Source organism: Halyomorpha halys, unplaced genomic scaffold, assembly GCF_000696795.3.
Source record: "Halyomorpha halys isolate HHAL.00 unplaced genomic scaffold, Hhal_1.1 Scaffold324.1, whole genome shotgun sequence".
NCBI classification, from domain to species: Eukaryota; Metazoa; Arthropoda; class Insecta; order Hemiptera; family Pentatomidae; genus Halyomorpha; species Halyomorpha halys.
The window spans coordinates 938,123-957,577 of record NW_027112641.1 but is presented as its reverse complement, the minus strand read 5'-3'; the positions used below and the strand labels follow the sequence as shown (position 1 = coordinate 957,577).

The window sequence follows — 19,455 nt, the reverse complement described above, 5'->3', positions numbered from 1 at the left end:
TTTTTTTAATTATTTCTGTTGAACAGATAACTTTTTCAGACGATCAAATTAATAAAAGGTACCATTTGAAAGGAACGTCTGCCTAGTGAGTGCACGTGTACCTAAAATCGCTCAAGATAATACCAGTGTTCTTAAATTAATTAAAAATCAGAATTTTTATAAACTCTTTTCTTGTGAGAATTTGTGTTGGACAAATATGATAGTTCAAGAGCCTAAGAAGAGAAAAAAGCATTTATTTCATCCCAATTTTTTATTACTTTTATGAAAACTATATATTTAACTTTCCTATATAGTTAAGTTTCAAAATTAAGTTTGCTATATAGTTAGAGAGTCAAAATTGATAACTCTTTCAACCATCCTAAGAAGGAATAAAAAATCGTGCTGTTCCGAAGAGTCAAAAAATTCATTTTTAAAATTAAAAAAAAAAAAGAGCGTTATTTTTTTCAGACAATGGTTCAGTTTTTACTTAGACTATACAAGAGGTACAGTAAATGACATGCTAAAAGTACTTAAGAGACACGTCCCCTATCTGTAACTAGTAACCTGATAGTTATTTGATTTTTAAAATTTAATCAGACCATGAAATATCCCATAATTATTTTGATAAAATTTCATTTTTAATCTATATCATAAATATAGGTTCATAACTCAAAACTAAATAAAATTAAAACATATTTTAAATGTCATTAAAAAGTAAATATTACAGTAACTAAGACGCATTTCTCGAAAAATTTATTTTATTACAGAAAACCTAACATTTCGCTCAATTTTCATTCGAAGTTCCTTTAGTAAAGGAGTTTTTAAGTTTAAAAACTAACTAAAATATTAAAAACTATTTATAAAACATTATTTAAAGTAGAGTAAGTTTTTTAAGAAGGAGTCCTAATAGACATCTATACGCCAAATAGTCCCTGAGATATAGTAATTCATAATCCAATCAGTTTGTTTTTTTAATTGAGAAATCAACATGTGAATATCTTTTGACAAATCTCGTAAAAACTACTACTCTTATTAAGATAAATGTCATAAATTACCTTTAGAGTACATAAAACTGGCTCTAATTTAAGTGATAATTTCTGAGATACAGCTAGCCCAAAATAAATTCACTACCTACTGATTATTCTTTGTGTAAAGTCAGGAACTATTAAACGTCAAGAGTTTTATTAGGGATAATATTTTAGAATTTTTACTCTCCTTTAAATGCTGGTCTATAAGATTGTTTAGTGTTGTAGGTAGCTTTAGAGATATGGGTTCCGAATGAAAATCTAAATTTTCTTAACGTCTGAAACAACCGCCATTCTTGTTCCCTAACTATGGTTAGCAGACTCGTCAATTTTTCTAATAACTATAGTTTTCAATAGAGTAATTAAAATTGTGGCGAAATAACCTTTTTTTCTCCCTTACTCTTAGACTACGAGAAGCCCTTGGTAATAATGATGTTAGTCCATTTTTTGAGATAACTGGCACCTACCAAGATTGAAATTATATATGCAAAAATAATCAATGCTTTAAGGAAACACTTGAGATATTGTTATTTGATGCTGCAACAATGTATGCCTTTCATCTTTTCTGAGTATCTTCAGTTTCGGTTTTTAAGATTATTTTTTTTTCTGAATATGGGATTTGGACATCAGCTTTTCCAGATAAAGTAATTTTTTAAAATATTTTTAATGAATACTTCAAGAGAATTTTAGTAGCTATCTAGGAGAATTTTGTCAACGTTTTTTTAGGAATTAGGAATCAGGCTATCTCTTAGTTTCGCCCTATCGTTCTTTTATTGATATTTAAGTGGGTCATTTCTTCGGATGGTTAATAGATTAATTACTATAATATAGTGGCACAATTTTAATTTCTAATAAAATGCGTGATAGGTTCAAATTTTCTCTAAGAGTTTCTCTCCCAACCAGTTAAGTCAAACTATTTAGTAGTTAAAGGGTGTCAGAGATATAGCATTAATCCACCAGCATATTTATTCAAGAGGCAACCCTTTCTCGGCGTAATGAAGATTCCATCCAAATACTTCAGACTAGAAAGGTACGCCCTCAGTGGATATTCTAAGGCTGCTATTATCTCCGTCTTAAGACAGGGCTAAAGTTTTATTGCCTTTTAAGAATATTTGTGCCTCTTAGTCAATTATAATTTTCATAATGTTTTTTAGGAGACTATTTCTGTTGTCAGATACATAACTAATAAATTAATTAATTATTTTATAATCTTTAAATTAAATTGAAAATTGAAATTGAATCAATGGTCAGAGAAATTATTTTGTCATTTTGACACAATATTGTTGTTCAAAGGTAAACGATTTGAATGATCTGAACTGCTCAGAAGAAAACCCGTATGAAAGCCTACCGTTCAAACAGAAGAGAAAACTTCATTTCTTTTCAATGTTTTCTCATTCAACAAGTGATTAAAAATTAAAGATCAGTTTTATTTAGTAATCGATTTCTTAGTTGTTATTTTTGAAAATGTCACTGCGGGTAATTTGGACCAGAATCGGGAATACATTGCTCCAGTAAATCCGTTCTCATTTCTGATACTAGACCTCCTGGTAATTTTGTTTATAGTATATTTTATTTTAATTCTTAACTTCCTTTCGATTGATTGATTTTGGTACAGATATATATTGAATAACAATTTCTGTTATATATTGTCTTATATGTTCCATTCCATAAACATTTTTATTATTTTACTCTACTTTTATGTCAAAAGAAAATGTATATCAAGTTCGATAAAAGGAAAATTGACTATTATAAAGTGATGTAGATTTTGCTAAAGTACCGATAAACTCAGCTCCATTTATAAAATAATACGCTTTGACGATTATAGATACTGTCTTCTTCGCCCTAAGGTTATTTTAATCATAATCTGTATTATCATTTCCATAAATGGATGGAATATCTTCACACTAATTAAAAGACGAAATGTTTAATTCCAACTCGCCCACTAAAGATGAAGAACGTCAAAAAATAATTTAGTCAAAAATTACGTATTTTGTCACTATTCGAACAAACAAGATATACAAAGAAACTAAAATAAAACGAGAAAAGTATAGTTTTGTTCCACTGCTTCAACTTCAACTTTCAAGTTATCACTTCTTGTAAAAGCTAAGATCTCTATTTTTGCCAAAGAAGAATACAAAAAAAAAAAAAGAGAAAAAAATAGAGATCAAATTTAGTATTGTGGTAATTTAGAGTCGTAAATAGGTTTTTAATAGCATTAGATAGACATCCGCAATTTTCAGACAAAATGGGGAAAATAATAAAACTTCAAATTTGTTTTATTGCCCAATATATATTAATAGTCAGCCATTGAGCAGTTATACACAGATGGTAACTTACCCCTAGAATCCGGATAAAAGTAACCCCGACAAAGGTTGTAGATGATCAGAAAAGAATACCGCCACGAAGCACTTAATAACCCTTTTATCTTTAAACATACGGACTGCTTAATAAACTCAATTCTACTGTTTAAAAACAATTTTCTTATTTGGATCTTTACACCTCACCTCATTTACATACTACCCTAGAAGCCGCAAATGTCAAACAATAAATTGTTCTGTTGCTATAAAAATTCTTATTACGAAGTTCAAATAACGAATATCACCCCTGCTTAGAATACAACATTTTTATCCTTTTATAATCATAAAACTCTTTCCTAGTTCATATTTATACGTTTTTGATCGCAAAATGTTGAATTATTTTTAAAAAATTAAAGATACTTAAGAGAAATATTTTTTGAAAATTTGTCATTTAAGACCAAATTATCTGTTTCAATGAAGAAAATATTGAGCTTATATGAAACATCACTTGAATATTTATTGATATACTGAATGTAATCAAAATTGTTTGAGAAAATCTACAAAACAAAATTTTAAATTTTATGAAATAGCAATTCTGATAAGGCGCTTTTATCAAAAAATTGCTGTAACATCCTAGCCACATATCTGCCTTCAACGTAATAGGCGTTGATAACCAAAAGGTTTTACGCCTTTAAACAACAACAAACCTGGCTTATACATGAAATGTCAGATTTAATCGACTTCGAGCTCCTCTGTTTGCATACACACTATTTTGCAGTTCTTGGTTATTTAGAGTCAAAATGGGTATTTTCGTAGAAAACGTTGCATTATCGCAATATTTCCTTATATTATATAAGCCATATTAATATAAATACTAAAGCAATAGATAACTGAAAGATAAAAAAAAAGATACTGACAGAACTCAGATTTTTTTTTCATTATTCCATTCCAATAAACGTGTTAGTAATAAAATAAAAAAAAAGAGATTACATTTTAGTGTGTGTTATGATCTCCTCTTGCGATATTGTGACATGTTGTACATCACCAACATACTCACTATAATCATCTGTTTAAAAAAATCAGATAAGTAAGGCTACCATGTAGGGCGGAAGTGGAGGGTTTCATGCCGTTTTTCAATTTCAGGCGCTTTTTAAATATTGCTCGATTTATCTATCTTAAAGTTTCCTCTTCCATGTTTAAGCAAATATTTCAAAAGTGATATAGTACGTCGCTTCCTGGGGGTGTCAGTGAGGCGGGTTCCCCGGGTTAGGATTGCCTTTTTTGTGTTATGGTCTCTTCTTGTGAGATTGTGACATGTCGTACATCGGCCGTCCTACGTCCCTCAATGGATAAAAAGTTAATTTTTGTAATTATCTCTTAGTTTATATAATTCAGTTTTCGTCATTTTTCTGATTTTTAATGCAGTAAAAGCAACTAAAAAATAGTATCACAACTGCACAGCAAAATATTCTTGCACAATAAAACTCCTCTTTCCTCTTCTCCCTCCCCCACGCAAAAAAACTGAAGTTTTGAGATATCATTGATACGGTTGATGACCTTTGAACTTTGTGGAGCAATTTTGCAATTTTCCACGTTGGGAATTCAAATTCAGCACAGGCGATATTATCCAACAAAATATTAGTCTCTTTTCTTTATCAATATTATTTAAAATAAATAAAATAAAATCATCCACATTCATATGGCCAAACATTCTTTAAAGTTCTGTAACTGAAGGATCATAAAAAAAGGAAAATAACCCATATGCTAACTTCGAGCTTTTCGAACACTTGGGTAATTATTGCACTGTGCAGTATTGATTTTACAGAAATTGAATACTTATTGAGAATTTTTGTTTTTTGCAGTTGGCTCTACAGACCTTGTAGATAGATGTTTGGCTGCTCGAACCAGCCTTCTCCAGGTCTGCTTGTCTTAGGCTACTGCTTTCCAGTTTGCTTCGTGCAGCTCTTTCGCATCTTTGTTGATTCTGTCTATCTGGTTTTCGGCCAGCCACTTGGTCTCGTACCAACTATACAGGCATTTATTGTTCTGTAGAGGTGTACTGATGAATTGCTTTGCACCACATGTTCTGCCCATCTTAATCTCCACGCTTTCATATCATGAGATACTGACTGAACGATTTTTACAAAAAATTCACAGTTAGTTATTTTCCATGTGTTAAGGATCTGATCCTAGACCGCTCCTGTAATTTTATTAAGAATTAAAAAAGATTAAATAAAATTACAAAAAAAAACTATAGAAATCATATTAATTATAACAATAACATAACATTTATAGCAAGATATATTAAAAACAATTTCCAACAAACAAATTTTAAAATCATTTAAAAACTGTACAGATAACATTGAAACCTAATTATTTTTTATAGTAAGCAATGTGTAACTTTGAATCCTTCCGAACTGGTGGTGAAAATATAGTTACAAACTGACAAGGGATGGGAACGTGTGAATGCTAATGCCAGTGAAACCTATTTTGGTGATTCTAAATCGAAAAATATTTGACATTTGTCCGAGGTCTGACCAATGCACTCTGGGAACTATACATATATAATATAATTTTAGCAGTTTTTTTATATTTTATTGTCTTCCTTTGCTCTGTATGGATTGGAAGATTATTACATACCAAACGATTATTTTTTTTTGTAGAATAACAAAAAATATTCCTGATTGTATTAAATGAGGTTAAAAGAGTAAAAAAAATATAACCGAAAGACGCTTCAAGTGAAGTAGGTCAAAATTTTTGTTAATGAAAATTAATTCAGATAAGCTTTTAATGTCCTTAAAAACCCATAAATACGAAGCCTCCTAGAAATGATAAATTTTAGGCGATCCTCTGCATCTTCTTTTCGTTTCTTTCCACCAGACATCATTTTCGTCTACTTTTCGTTCGATAAAATTACTAGCAAAATATTATTAGTAAGCACTCAATATGCACACAAAGTGAGTTCGCCTCACTGTTTGATGATCGCCTCCATTCGGCTAGCTCGCTAACTTGATTCTGTCAGTATGAGTAAGTAGTGTAATATATTATTTTTTTTAATTAGGTTTTTCAAAATATCAAAAAAAATTGTTTGACCTACTTTACTCGAAGCGTATTTTGGTTTTTGAAATGTTTTATTCATTTGAACTCATTTCATACAATAGCTATATTTTTTTTCTTTTTTACACACAAAAAAATTATTGCTATATAATAACGTTTGTATCAACGCAGAACATTTTTTTTAAAAAAAAAGAGTAAAAAAAAAAAAACAGCTACAATCACATACATATATATTTTTCGGCTTCTAGAGTGCATCGGCAAGAACATTGTGGATATGCGTCGAATATTTTTAGACACAGTATCATAATAAAGTATTATTGAATCGGCGTTTCCCACGTTTGTAGCCTCCCCCGAGTAGGTTTTTTAAATACAGGGTTTCTTCAAGCGACCACTTCTGACAATTGCTGACAATCAAAGACGGTCGTTATAACGCATGAGGAAAAGCTTGTCCGTGATAATTGAAGTTTTTATGAGCAGTAGCATATCTAATCCAAACCGCTCCTACTGATTTATAATAACTGTTAAATTTAACTGTTATGGTTATTCTATAAAACGTAAATAAATGAAAAAAATAAAATAAAAGGAAAGGTCACGGAAACTTTAACACCAGATATCGATATCAGATGTAGCCTTGAATCATCTGTGTAACTGGTAGCAACTATTCATTTCATTCAGAATGCGTCATCATGCCATCACTGGCGGTTCTCATCCTGCCTTTGTATTTATTTGCTGCTGCAGCCTTTCCTGAAACTGTGAGTTGGTTTATTTTATTAATTAACGGATAATTTTAAGGCACTATCAAATATTTATAGCTCAACCTTACAAGAAAAGTTATTTGAAATAAAAGTGATATCTAGTCTTGGTAATTTAACTAAATTATTATTGCATGTGATGTTCGTTAAGATGGGAGTAAAATATGAATACCTTGTGAACTTTACGTATAATAAAAAAGAAAAAAAAAACAGAAAACAATAACAATTAAGATGCACAATATACTGTTTAATAAAGAAAACATAGACAAACCAGAAAGTTCAGTTGGCCTCCACTAGGTAGCGACACTATGTTTGCTTTTACTTACTTAATGATATAAATTGAATGGAAGATAAATATTTGGAGAATTATATTTTATTATTGTGTTTTGGAATTATATTTTTCTTATGTTCTTACAAATAAAAATCCTAAAAACAATAACTATAAATTCTGTGTTATAAATAATAATAAATTCTAAAATATACTTAAATAATCCTTGAAAATGCCAAGACAATAAGGATAAAGACAAAACTTTGTAATTAAAATAAAAATAAAAGACTGTTTATTTTTAGAACAATTTAGGCAAAGCAACCAGAAGATCAAATAAATTATCTTATACCTATTGAAATAGTCAACAACTTGTTCTCTCTGGAAAAAAAACATGTTTTTTTTTTTTTGTCATTATCAAAATAAAACATTACAAATATTTTATAATTCCTAAAATCACATATAATTTGGAGAAGCTTATCCTTCATAATTAATTTTCAAAATGTTATAGTTTGTAATTTTATCTTTTAAGCAGCAAAACTTACATAATAAATTAGCATAGTTTCAGGTTAATAGTAAGAATAATTTTCTAGCCAATTGAAATTCAGGAGTTAAAGTAATTTTGACATTTCATTCTCAAATAGGGGACTACTGAAGGACTTAAAAATGATGTTCTCGAGGTGATAATATAATATAAATAAATGAGTACTTTTCAAGGGAGAGATCAGCATGATATAAAAAAATATATGCTAAATTAGATTACAACTGTTGGTATTTTTAAGAGAGAAAGTACAATATCTACTGTATTTGGATAATTTTTAAAGCAATAAATTGCTAATTGTGGCTGGATAAACAGGAAAACTGTTCCTTACATGACATGGATGCATCAGAAGATATGTTTCATTTTTTTAGCATTTAGCCTAATATTGAGAGAATTCAGAGTATCATTTTTATGAAAACAACAACAAAATTAAATCTGATAGGTTAAAGATTGGTGAAGTTTGTCGGGGGGTGCAGTCAGCAAAGAACAACATAAATAAACAAATCCATATTTATTTATTTTATGCCAACCATGTTTAAATAAATATGTTTTCGTTTATTTATGTTGTTCTTTGCTGACCGCACCCCACGACAAACTTCTCCAATCATTAATCTACGGTCAACTATCTACACCTCATTCTGATAGGTTAAAGTTTATCTTTATGTTGTATGTTTAAACAAACACTTCAACTGGCAAACAAAATTTCATTTTTGAAAAATATTTTTTAAAAAAAGTAATTTTATGTAAGTATAAAAAAATAAATGTACATTTCTATCTATCTGTCCCTCAATCTAGACTTTCAGGAATATTACAACACTATCTATCTTTTAGAATATAATTTTTACAATTGATGAAATAATTTATCTTGATTTACTTTTCTGCCCAGGTCATTAATAAACTATGAAACATATTTTTTCTCATCGAATTTGAATAAATTTAATACCAAACCCTCAATATTAACCTTATTTTAAGTTTCTATAACCTTTTGAAGTTAATTAAGATATTTAATTCAATATTGTTGATTTTATTTAATTAACCCCTAATATAAATGAATAATACCTCACTATGAAACAAATTGTAATAGTTCAATTTCATATCAATTAAAAATAAATTTTAATATAAAGTTAAAACGTATGCAGTTTTTCTTTTTCTCAAAAGTCAATTTTCTTGAAAGCTATTTAAAATTAAAAGGCACATACCATTACGATAATTTCCACGAAAGACTAACTTATAACACTGACCCACTGGCAGAAATATTAAAATATCCTCAAGACCTTTGAAGCCCAATATGACAACTATAGAGGGAACGGCCAAGAGATGTACTAAATTAATTGACTTGCACTTAAGAAACTGCCTAAGCCAACAAAAAATTTACTTGTTATGAAGTAATTTGCAGGTTGCAAATTATTTATTATGAAGTAATTTGCAGGTTGCAAATTATTTGTTATGAAGTAATTTGCAGGTTGCAAATTATTTGTTATGAAGTAATTTGCAGGTTGCAAATTACAAATAGAATACAATTTTATCTTGTTGTTTATAAATAATAATTATACTACTTTTTTCGTAATCAATAAATTTTTAATGTATTTGAATTACTTCTTGCTATTCTTAAAAGATTATTTGAGAATTATTTATCAAATTGCAATCATGTATTTTGTTGACATATTTTTATTTTGATCTACAAGTAAAAAAATCTCCCTCTCAGCACCATTCATCTAGACTGTCACACTTTTTCCCCTCACAAGGTGTACATTTATCTCCTCTTTGATAATTTGATTTATATTTGTTCACAACTATAAGTTAAAATCAATTAAAGACAGTTAAAGCTGAAAATAGATACAATTTTTAGGAATATCATCTGTCATCTTTAATTGCTGGTACATTTTTGGAATGTTTCTATGAGATATACTGTCTTCGATGAGTGCTTCTGTTATCTTGTATTTTTTGTCCTGACAATACCTGAATTGCTTAAATATAGGCTAGATAGTAATTTACTGGTATAATGAGGAATGTCTCTACCTTTCTTTTTTGGAATCTATATAATATATCCTAATAAACTGTTTTTTTTACGTCTATTTTCTGTGTGGTAGAAAAATAAAAATAAAAAATATACATATGATAACATTTTAGAATTAATGCTTTTTGTTTAGCTAATTAATAAACAATAACAATGATTATGCAGTCTCAGGAGGAGACAGGTGCAAGGATAAATCTCTTCCATTTAACTTCTGAAATCTTCCATGATTTATTACTTCACCAAGTATACTTCACCTCACTTTTCAAATTGACTTTTTGACAATCCTTTTAATTCTCTCATTTTATATTAGTCTTATTATACATTGTTTAGATGGATAAATTAATAATTATTAGTAATGAATATTACAATTTAAGAAAAATGGATATTTTAAGAAATCAGTTGTTCCTAGGTTCAACATCCAGGTATATTTTTCAAATTTTGCTATTAAATGGTTTAGAAGATAGTGGTTTGAGTTCTCCCCAAGAATTAACACTAAGAATTTAATTTAATTTGAAGAAGTATTTTAAAAGAAAAATATTAATGATAAGAGTGAAACTTGAAAAAAAAAATAAACAAATTATATTCAGGTTAGTATAGGATGTGTTTAAATAAAAGTTACAATAATTCTTCAGGATGCTTTCAAGAATTAGAAAAAAATTGTAAAAACTACTTATTGAACACTAAACTTTCTACACCAAAGTTTTTACTCTTTTAAATCATTTTTAATAACTGATTGTTAATAGTTGATGTTTTAATGATTTAGGTAATAGAGAGACTACAAACAAAAAAAAATAAAATAATTAAGATAAACTACTTTATATTACAATTATTGTGTAAATAGGTAAACTATATTCATATTGACTGGGATTTTATGAGCTCACAATATTTGCGATATCATAATGTACACAGCAGTTGGTAATTTTAGATAAAAAACTGCTAAAGCAAATCCAATAGTTCAAACAAAATTCAATTTTTTTGTCATCTTAAAAATTTAATTTAATTTAATTAAATTTAATTAATTTTGGAGATGAAAACTTATCAAAATTCATAATTCAATTATTATTTAGATTTTAAAAAAACTAAGCCTTTTCTGGGAATAAATAAATCATTTATATTACAGTAATTGAGGTGCCTGATTCTTGACCTAATGTTATAAATTTATAGGTGTCCATTAACAAAGTCTTTACTTTTGTTTTTATTTTATTTAATGTACTAATCCTTCTAATTAAAAATGATATGTTAATGTAAACATAGAAAGTTTTACTCAAAATTAAAATGGGTATAAAACCATTTAACTGTACTAATTAAGAAGAATATTTGTACAACAGTCTAATAAACTTAAGCAAACTAATTATTAAACTGCCCAAAAAATTCATTCCAGCTCTTATTATACTTTCATACAACCCTTATTTTTTTTCTAATGAGATCAATCATATGTCAACATATCAAAATAAAAATTAAAAATAGATTCCTTAGATTAAAAATTAAATCAATAGCAAGTAATGTTTAAAAAAAAATGTTTGTTGGTTCTTTATTGCATTTATTGTTTCAATTATTTAATTAATCTTGATTATATCTTATTATCTAAATCTTCTCTTTTAAACAATATAATTTACATAATAAATTAACGTAGTCTCAGGTTAATCACATGAATTATTTTCTAACTAGTAGGAACTTTGTAATACAATCAATTTCTCACTGAATTACTTTTATTGTTATAAATAAATTTTCAAATGAAGGTGTAAAATGTCATTACAATGATTATGTAATTAATCTTTATAATATTTTATTTTGTAATCTTCTCTTTTGAGGTATACAATTAGCATCATAAATTAACTTACCTTAAGGTTAATACTAATAAATAATGATCTTCTAACAAATATACTTTCAGGAGGCTTACAATACAATCTATCATTTAGAGTATTATTTTCAGAGTTCATGAGAAAGTTTATTAAGATTAACTTTTCTGCCCAGCGTATTGAACCACAAAACTTATTTTTTTTATCATCTGATTTGGACAAATTTTGTTAATACAAAATAATACATCTTAAAAAAATATATATTTTCAAGTAAATCATGATCTTTGTCTCCGGAATGTTTATTTTGTTTAATTAAACACTTATGTCAATGAATAATACATTAGGAATCGATTTGTAATATTTTTTTATTAATGTTAGGAGTATTTATAATATCATTTATAATAATTTTTTTAAATATATTTAATATTTAAATTTTTTCAATTCAATCATGTATAATTAAAGATACTTTGACAAATTTGTTCAAGGTTATATACTATACCTAATTAAGTATTGTTTGTTTATAGGTAATACTACGTCATGAAGATATGCCGAAAAGTATAAATTCCTCAATTGATATAGGTAATGTGAAATTCTTTCTATATATTAATAACTCAAATAATTAATTAATAACTAATCAACAGTTGATGAACCTCTTTATTTTCAATTACAAAAAGTTGATTTGCAGGAATCAACTCCATTTCTATCAAGAAATTGTTATAAACTTTTTTAATCTATTATTTCAGCAATGTTTTCATGACAGTGATTTCCCACAGGAGATGGGCTGCAGTAAGGGTTTAGCAGAACATATTTTATGAGAAATTATCTATTTTAAAAAACTTAATTTTCATTGTTAGTTTTTTAGTGGTTTTCCATCTTTAATTTATATATATACTTTTTTGTTGTTTTGCTTTTTGTTGTTTTCTTGTTGTATTTTCATTTCTTTAAAGCTTTTGTATCTTGCATTTTGAATTCTAGTAAAATCCAAGACATAACACCCCTCGGAACAATGAACAAGAAAACCAACAACAATACAAATTTTATATTAAGTTATGACCATTTCTTGTAATGTATGTGTAAAAAAATATTTTAATAGTGTGACTGGGGTAAGTGAGGAATGTGGTTTGAGAATGGCCAAACAAATCACTCCAGATCACTTTTACTCTCCATCATAAACTTTACTCTTCTGCCCTGCATTTTTTTTTTTTTTAATATCCCACAAACGCCTGTTGAACAGATATGGTACTTAGGATTCCATCATGATAAGAGACTTACTTGGAATCCCCATACTAGCAACAAGAAAGTGCTCATAGATTTCGATTACTACAACACTTACTTGACAAACGCTCTAAACTTCCCATTTACTATAAAAAAATATAATATACTACGATATTCAGACCGATTTAGACATATGGAATTGAGCTCTAGGGCTCCACCAAACCATGAAATTCCTCCTGCATCCAATTCTTACAATCCTCCGTAAAATCTTTGGTGCTCCTTATCACGTCATAAATAAACTCATCCATAAAGACTTCAACATCCCATATGTTACAGGTTTGGCCACGAAATAGATATACATCCTTTCATTCGTTACCCATCCTAACTCATTAGTTCTTAATCTCTCATCCTTAACAATCCCTGATAATCCTCCAAGGCGTCTGAAAAGAAGAGGGCCATGGGGTCTTCTGATTTAAACCAATGATTGAAGTACCACCATTGGTCGGTTCCTTCCCAAGATGATCAAGTACTCTGTAAAATTCATCAAATTTTCTTATTGTATTTTTTTTTACAGTAGTAAATTTAAATAAATAAATTAATTAAAAAAAAATAGACCAAAATGTCACTTAGATGTTAAAAATACTTAAAATTTTATAAAAACAAATATTGTTATGTAGTTTTGTAATACAAAATTGTGGGTGCAAAGTAGTCCTTAAGATTGTCCTCAATCTTTAGTGATATATATAAATGAGAAATTATTGTTAAAACTACTTCATTGTTACTTTAACTAGCTAAAAAGCTAAAAAGTTCTATGTGGTAAATACATCATAAAGTATCTCATAATACACTTTTAAGTGACCTAAATTTCAAATATTTCCTCCTTTGTCTCAAGCTAGGAGTGGGGGTGGGCGATGGATGATTGGAATTCTGGATTAGTGCACTGTGGATGGTAAAATGTCTGATTTAAAGGGTTGGAGACTATTTTGAGTTAGAAACAAAAGTTATACAAGAACAACAATGTTATATTTACTATAATTTAAATTTTTTAACTAAATAAAATTTATCTATTAAAGCTACATTTCTCACAAAAAAAATTAATTAACTTAATGTCTGTTTTTTTTTATTATTATTATTTTTTATTTTTAGTTTACTTTATTTCTATAATATGATGCATATATTTAATTAATCCTAATAAGAACAAAAAAAAAATGAAGAATTATATTTCAAAATATATGAAGTTAAAAAAATTAATTTTGACAAAGGGACATTGTGGTGACTGGCTATTTAAATTTTATTCATATATTTTAGTAAATACACACTACTACAATAATACTTTATTATCACATATATTCTTTGTCATATCTATACCAAAGTTTCAGAATATTCCAAATTTTTAATCGTATGAGCATTCCCAAAATTCCTCAGTAGCCATATAATTTTATTAAGTTTCATTAATTAAAACATAATTATCTGATCAATGTCAATGAGTATCCACTTTTCTAATATCAATGCTGTACTGTACAAAAAGGAATTGGATTTTGATCCAATACATTTCTTTATTTTCTTGTGTCTACTGATATAGTTAATAAATACTACAATTAAAACATGTACTATATTTTTAAAAAATATTTATTATTATAGGAGAAAAAAATATCTTGAGGATGGAGGAACAATCCCAAACTTCAGTAAAGATATAAAAAAGAATATGACAATAAAGCATTGTTATTGGAGGTTGTATTTTCACTAAAACTCACTGACATAATTATTAATAATATAACATAGTATATTATTATTATCTATATTAATTAATGAGTATTTTACTTACTTTTCTCAGTACAGATCAAGTCTTGCGCCAAGAGATTTGTGAGTGAAAATGGCAAACAAGATCTTGACTTCTTCAGAAAAATTTACCTGCCCCGTTGTCTCTCGGGTACACTGGATCTGGTAGTTTTTTTTTTTATTATTTTTATTTTAAAATACTTTTATTTCAATTAGATTTATATATTATGAAACAAAAGCATAGCTTAATTAAATCACCATAAGAATTTTTTGGAGTGAAACTTCATATGCATCCGAAAGTATATGGATATGAATTGGTGCGAGTATGACTTTTCCGTTATTATTTAATGATAAAATGTTGGAACATGGATGATGGATCTCTTAGTGAATTAATAAATTGTAGATTACCAATTTAATGTGTTCATTGATTGATGGTTTGAGGGTGGTTTACATTAATAATAACACCAACTTCAATTATCCAATTTACTCTCAACACTTTGTTTTAAAACCTCCAATGTTTCGGCCTTTAAGTAAATTTTAAATCAGATTCTAAAGGACTAAATCACCACTATCCTGAAATTTTATGTAAAATAAATATGTATTAATCAGTAAATTGTTAAATATGAGATGAAATATTCAAATTAACTCCTCAAACTAACTCCAAGGACCTGGTTCTAATCTGGCTGGACAGAAAACTGTGGGTTCTGGAGCTCTCCTGGGGTCCAGCTAGGCTCATAAATTGAATACCCTTAATTTGGTAAAAATCTGGCAGTTGAGCGTGATTCTGACCAAATCACTTCCTTGCACAACTGTTGGTCTAGTAACAGTACTTCCTTACAAAGTACAGCACCCCTAACCCTTTATTGGTTGTATTGGTACATATTTTAATATGTATTATATATATATATATACATATATGTACACACATATGTATACACATGTATATATGTATTTGTAATTCAGTGGAACAAACAGTGGAACATTCATTCTTCTGTTGCCCAGGTTTTACTCAAGAAAAAGAAGAGCTAGTCATAAAACTTGACAAAACAGTTCCGGAAAACTTAGGTAGGAGAATTAGAGTAACAGACTCTATCAGCCCAAATCAGTAGAAGGCTCAGAGCACAAGTGAGAAAGAAGAGGCCAGGCATCGGCTTAATAAGATGTAAAAAGAAGATGTAGGTGGATAGCCCTTCTGCCCTGTGAAGTAATGCTAGACAGTGGCTACATGTGCTGGTAAAGAAGACTTGGTAGGTGGTTTTTTAGTAAGTAGGAATCTTAAAAACAAGTATATATGTATATGTAAATCTATTTGTGATGGGGCTTTTGTGTGTGTGAAAAAATATGTTATATTACATAAATACAATAATATTAAAATAATGTTAAATTATAAGCAACAAACAGAAAATAATGTTAATTAAATTAAACTCAGTAACTATGCTTGTGAATTAGGACTGTCTAACTTGTTGGAGATATGTTTTATTGGTAGTGTTATTGATGTGGTTAGTAGAAAGGGGAAAAAAAAGTAAAGTACAGTTATTGTATTGAGATTGTGTAGTTTGTTAGTGAATAGCTATTTTATTAAAAAATAATTGAAACTGTTATTAATTTAATATTTGTTTTTGTTTTTGAAGATTATATGACAAGGGCAATTAGCCTACAAAAGAAAGATATTTTAAATGAATTGTGACAATTCAATGACTGAGGTATGTTCAAAACTATTGGTATTATGTTAGGAGGTAATGTAGTAGGAGACAAATTTTTAGGTTATCTCCTTGAAAAAGGCCTAAGGGCCAAAATGTTTGAAGGTTTTAAAATAAAGTGTTGAGAGTTAATTGAATCATTGAAGTTGGTGTTAATATCAATAAATTATAATTTCAGGTCAGTTAGTCAATATGATATATAGGCCATTCTCCCTAAGTGGCAGACTTTCAAGTACACTTTATCTAAGATTTTTTACATACATTGTCAGTCCCATATTTTTACGGGATTGTTAGGTATGTCAGAGGACATCCTTGAAGTGGGCACATATATAAATCAATTAATAATTACCTATCTTATTCACTTTAATGAGATTAATACATTTAAAAAATCTAGGTTAGTAATGAAACGATTTCTGAAATTTAAATTTATAGTTACATTTGAAAAATTTCACAATATTCTTGTTACGATTGACACCATAAAAATATACATATGCATTTGCCTATTTCTCATGACAGCCTGGTCACATTTCTTCTTGATGACCACTGTTTTGGCACTTGCTTTCTTCCCCTCTTCTGGTCATTTGCAGCAATCTGACAACTTCATCAAAGAAAATGCCTATCTTTAATGTATTGTCAAAGAGAAACAATGTAGTAGAATGATGACTGAAGACAGAAAAATATGACTCAATAAAGAACGAGTAACTAAACGCTGGAATAGTTTAATATAGTGCTGTTGTATATTTAGTTTTAAATATAGGTTCTTATTTTCTACATTAAAAGTGCTATATGGTTAAGATATACTTGCTCCTAACTACAATATTTTATCTGTGGTAGTTTAGATTCTGTCTTTCATCTAAAAAAAAAAATTGTTGATTGTTCTAATAATTAACCACTTGCTTTGCTTTTTGTTTTGTTACCTTTCATGTTTTTTTATTGTATATATTTTTCATTCTATTTATTTTTTTCGTTTTCTATGTGTCTAGTTATAGCTTGGAATGAGATATATAAATATAGGACCATCCTATAAGGTTGCTATGAAAGGGAATTGAGGAAAAAATTTTGTTAGTACTATATAAGAAAGTTACTCTTTAAACCATTAGTCCTTAATAGCAAATAGGAAAGGAAACTGAATATGAGAAATTACTAAAGTAGAATTAGTATTGCTACAAGAAGCAACAATTTGCCTCCTGTATCCTTTTAGTTGGCAGGATATTCAAAACATTTGATCTTCTCAGGTTAGGGCTAACTTTCATTGTGGGATAACTTGATTTGACTGGTGAGCATGACTTTGTTAAAAGTTACAAAAACCGCAAATGATTCTGGTAAACATTGGGACATTGCGATGAAGCTTCTATAAAATAATTAAGCCTGTAATTCAATTTCATTGGCTGCATTTGTCAATTTTAATACAAAATCTAGGACTGAGAAGATGCCAGGGGTGATATTGACCTGTAAACTAAAATTTTACTCATAAAAATGTTAACTAAAAATCTTGTTCAATTGGTAATTTGGTAACTGTTTTCATCCAGTGACAGAAATGTTGTCATTTTGGGAGAATGACCCATATAGTAAAAGAGAAATATAGAACATAATCATGTTCAGATAAGCAATAATATTCCTAACATAAGAAGTTTATAAAAATTCCTGTTGATTTCTTACTTTATATGCCCTAATAATTTTAAAAGACTTTTTTATTTCTACTATTAGGGTTATCACTTAACACCTCCAGAAGGAATAGTTTCATGTGATCTTTTATATCAAGCTGTGAAGTTAATTTTAATGTTGTATGATATGATAAAAAGAAAACCAAACAAAATAAATAAGCAGTCATATCTTTTGAAAAAAAGCAATGCCTAATAAAGTCTTTTTTTTTTTTTTTTACCCCCTTTCTGGTCATTTTTGACATACAGAGGATAGCTGTCTAATATTACCTAATCTATAGGTTACCACCATATTTTAACCATGATGGAAGGGTCAAATTCTCATTATGTGAAACCATCACGAAATAAAAGTCAACCCTTCAGGCCGAATTCAAACTGGTGTAAATGCAGTTCTGAGATACCTTGGATATATATGGTCCTTTTTTCAACAGGGATTTTGATAAAAATTCATATATAATGCCAAAAAATTGTGTATACTAAGAAATTTTAAGTAATAATATCAAATTTCGGTTCCTGTTAAACTCTGTTGCAAAATCACAACACTAGCCATTCCATGTCAAAGGATACTAAATGAAAACCATTTAAAGATTAGTTTAAATTATTTATATATTTATGGTAAAAATATTAAAATACTTTAAAAAATAGCAATTTAAGTATTTCTTTGTTGAATTTTGTTTAATTATTGAAGGTTTTTTGTGATATCCAAACTCCATTTTTAGTTGGATGTCAAAGAAATGTCTCCTCATTTGGTGGCATAGAAGTTGATCATTTTATACTGAAACATCTTGTAATCAAGCAAATATAGGCCAGTATCCTTTTTTTGAATCTCAAATTTAGTCTAAATTAGGGTAGTTATATTAGTTGTTTTAAGTTCTCCGATTAGGTTTTTCCAAATTAACAACAGGACACTTTTCAACACAATTAGATCTAATCATGCCTGTGATCCTGATTCCCAGAGAAATTAATTTATCTATAAATCGCTATTTTAAATCACAATTTCATCTACCCCATACTTATCTTTGTATTTGTTTTTGAGATTTTTAGCACCTTAATAAATCTCAAAACCAATTTAGTATCCTAGTTTATTATTCTAGCTCCAGGTCTTATATCTAACATGGCTATAACATATTTACAACAGATGACAGTAGATTTATCTATCATTTTAAAATTTGAAAAATGATGGTCAAAACAAATTTAAAATTGCTAAAAATTCATTTTCAAACAAAAAATTATTATTTGCTAGAAATTTTTAAACATACCTTTTCGCAATCTGTGTTGTGAAAATGCAAAACTAAGCCATAATTTGAAGTCTTTCTCAGAATTACAAACAAGAAATAACTTTGACTTGTAATTATAGTTAATTTCTTT

At 28.1% G+C, this 19,455-nt stretch overlaps 1 protein-coding gene across 1 annotated transcript in view; it reads left to right on the top strand.

The window, feature by feature from the left end:
- The first annotated feature begins 6,962 nt into the window (after positions 1-6,962).
- LOC106681296 (ankyrin repeat, PH and SEC7 domain containing protein secG) overlaps positions 6,963-19,455 on the top strand; it is a 13,815-nt gene continuing 1,322 nt past the window's right edge. The window contains exons 1-3 of the mRNA XM_014421542.2: positions 6,963-7,110; positions 12,257-12,311; positions 14,782-14,891. Coding sequence (XP_014277028.1) covers positions 7,045-7,110; positions 12,257-12,311; positions 14,782-14,891 — 231 coding nt within the window. The 5' untranslated portion in view covers positions 6,963-7,044. The remainder of the gene's footprint in view (positions 7,111-12,256; positions 12,312-14,781; positions 14,892-19,455) is intronic.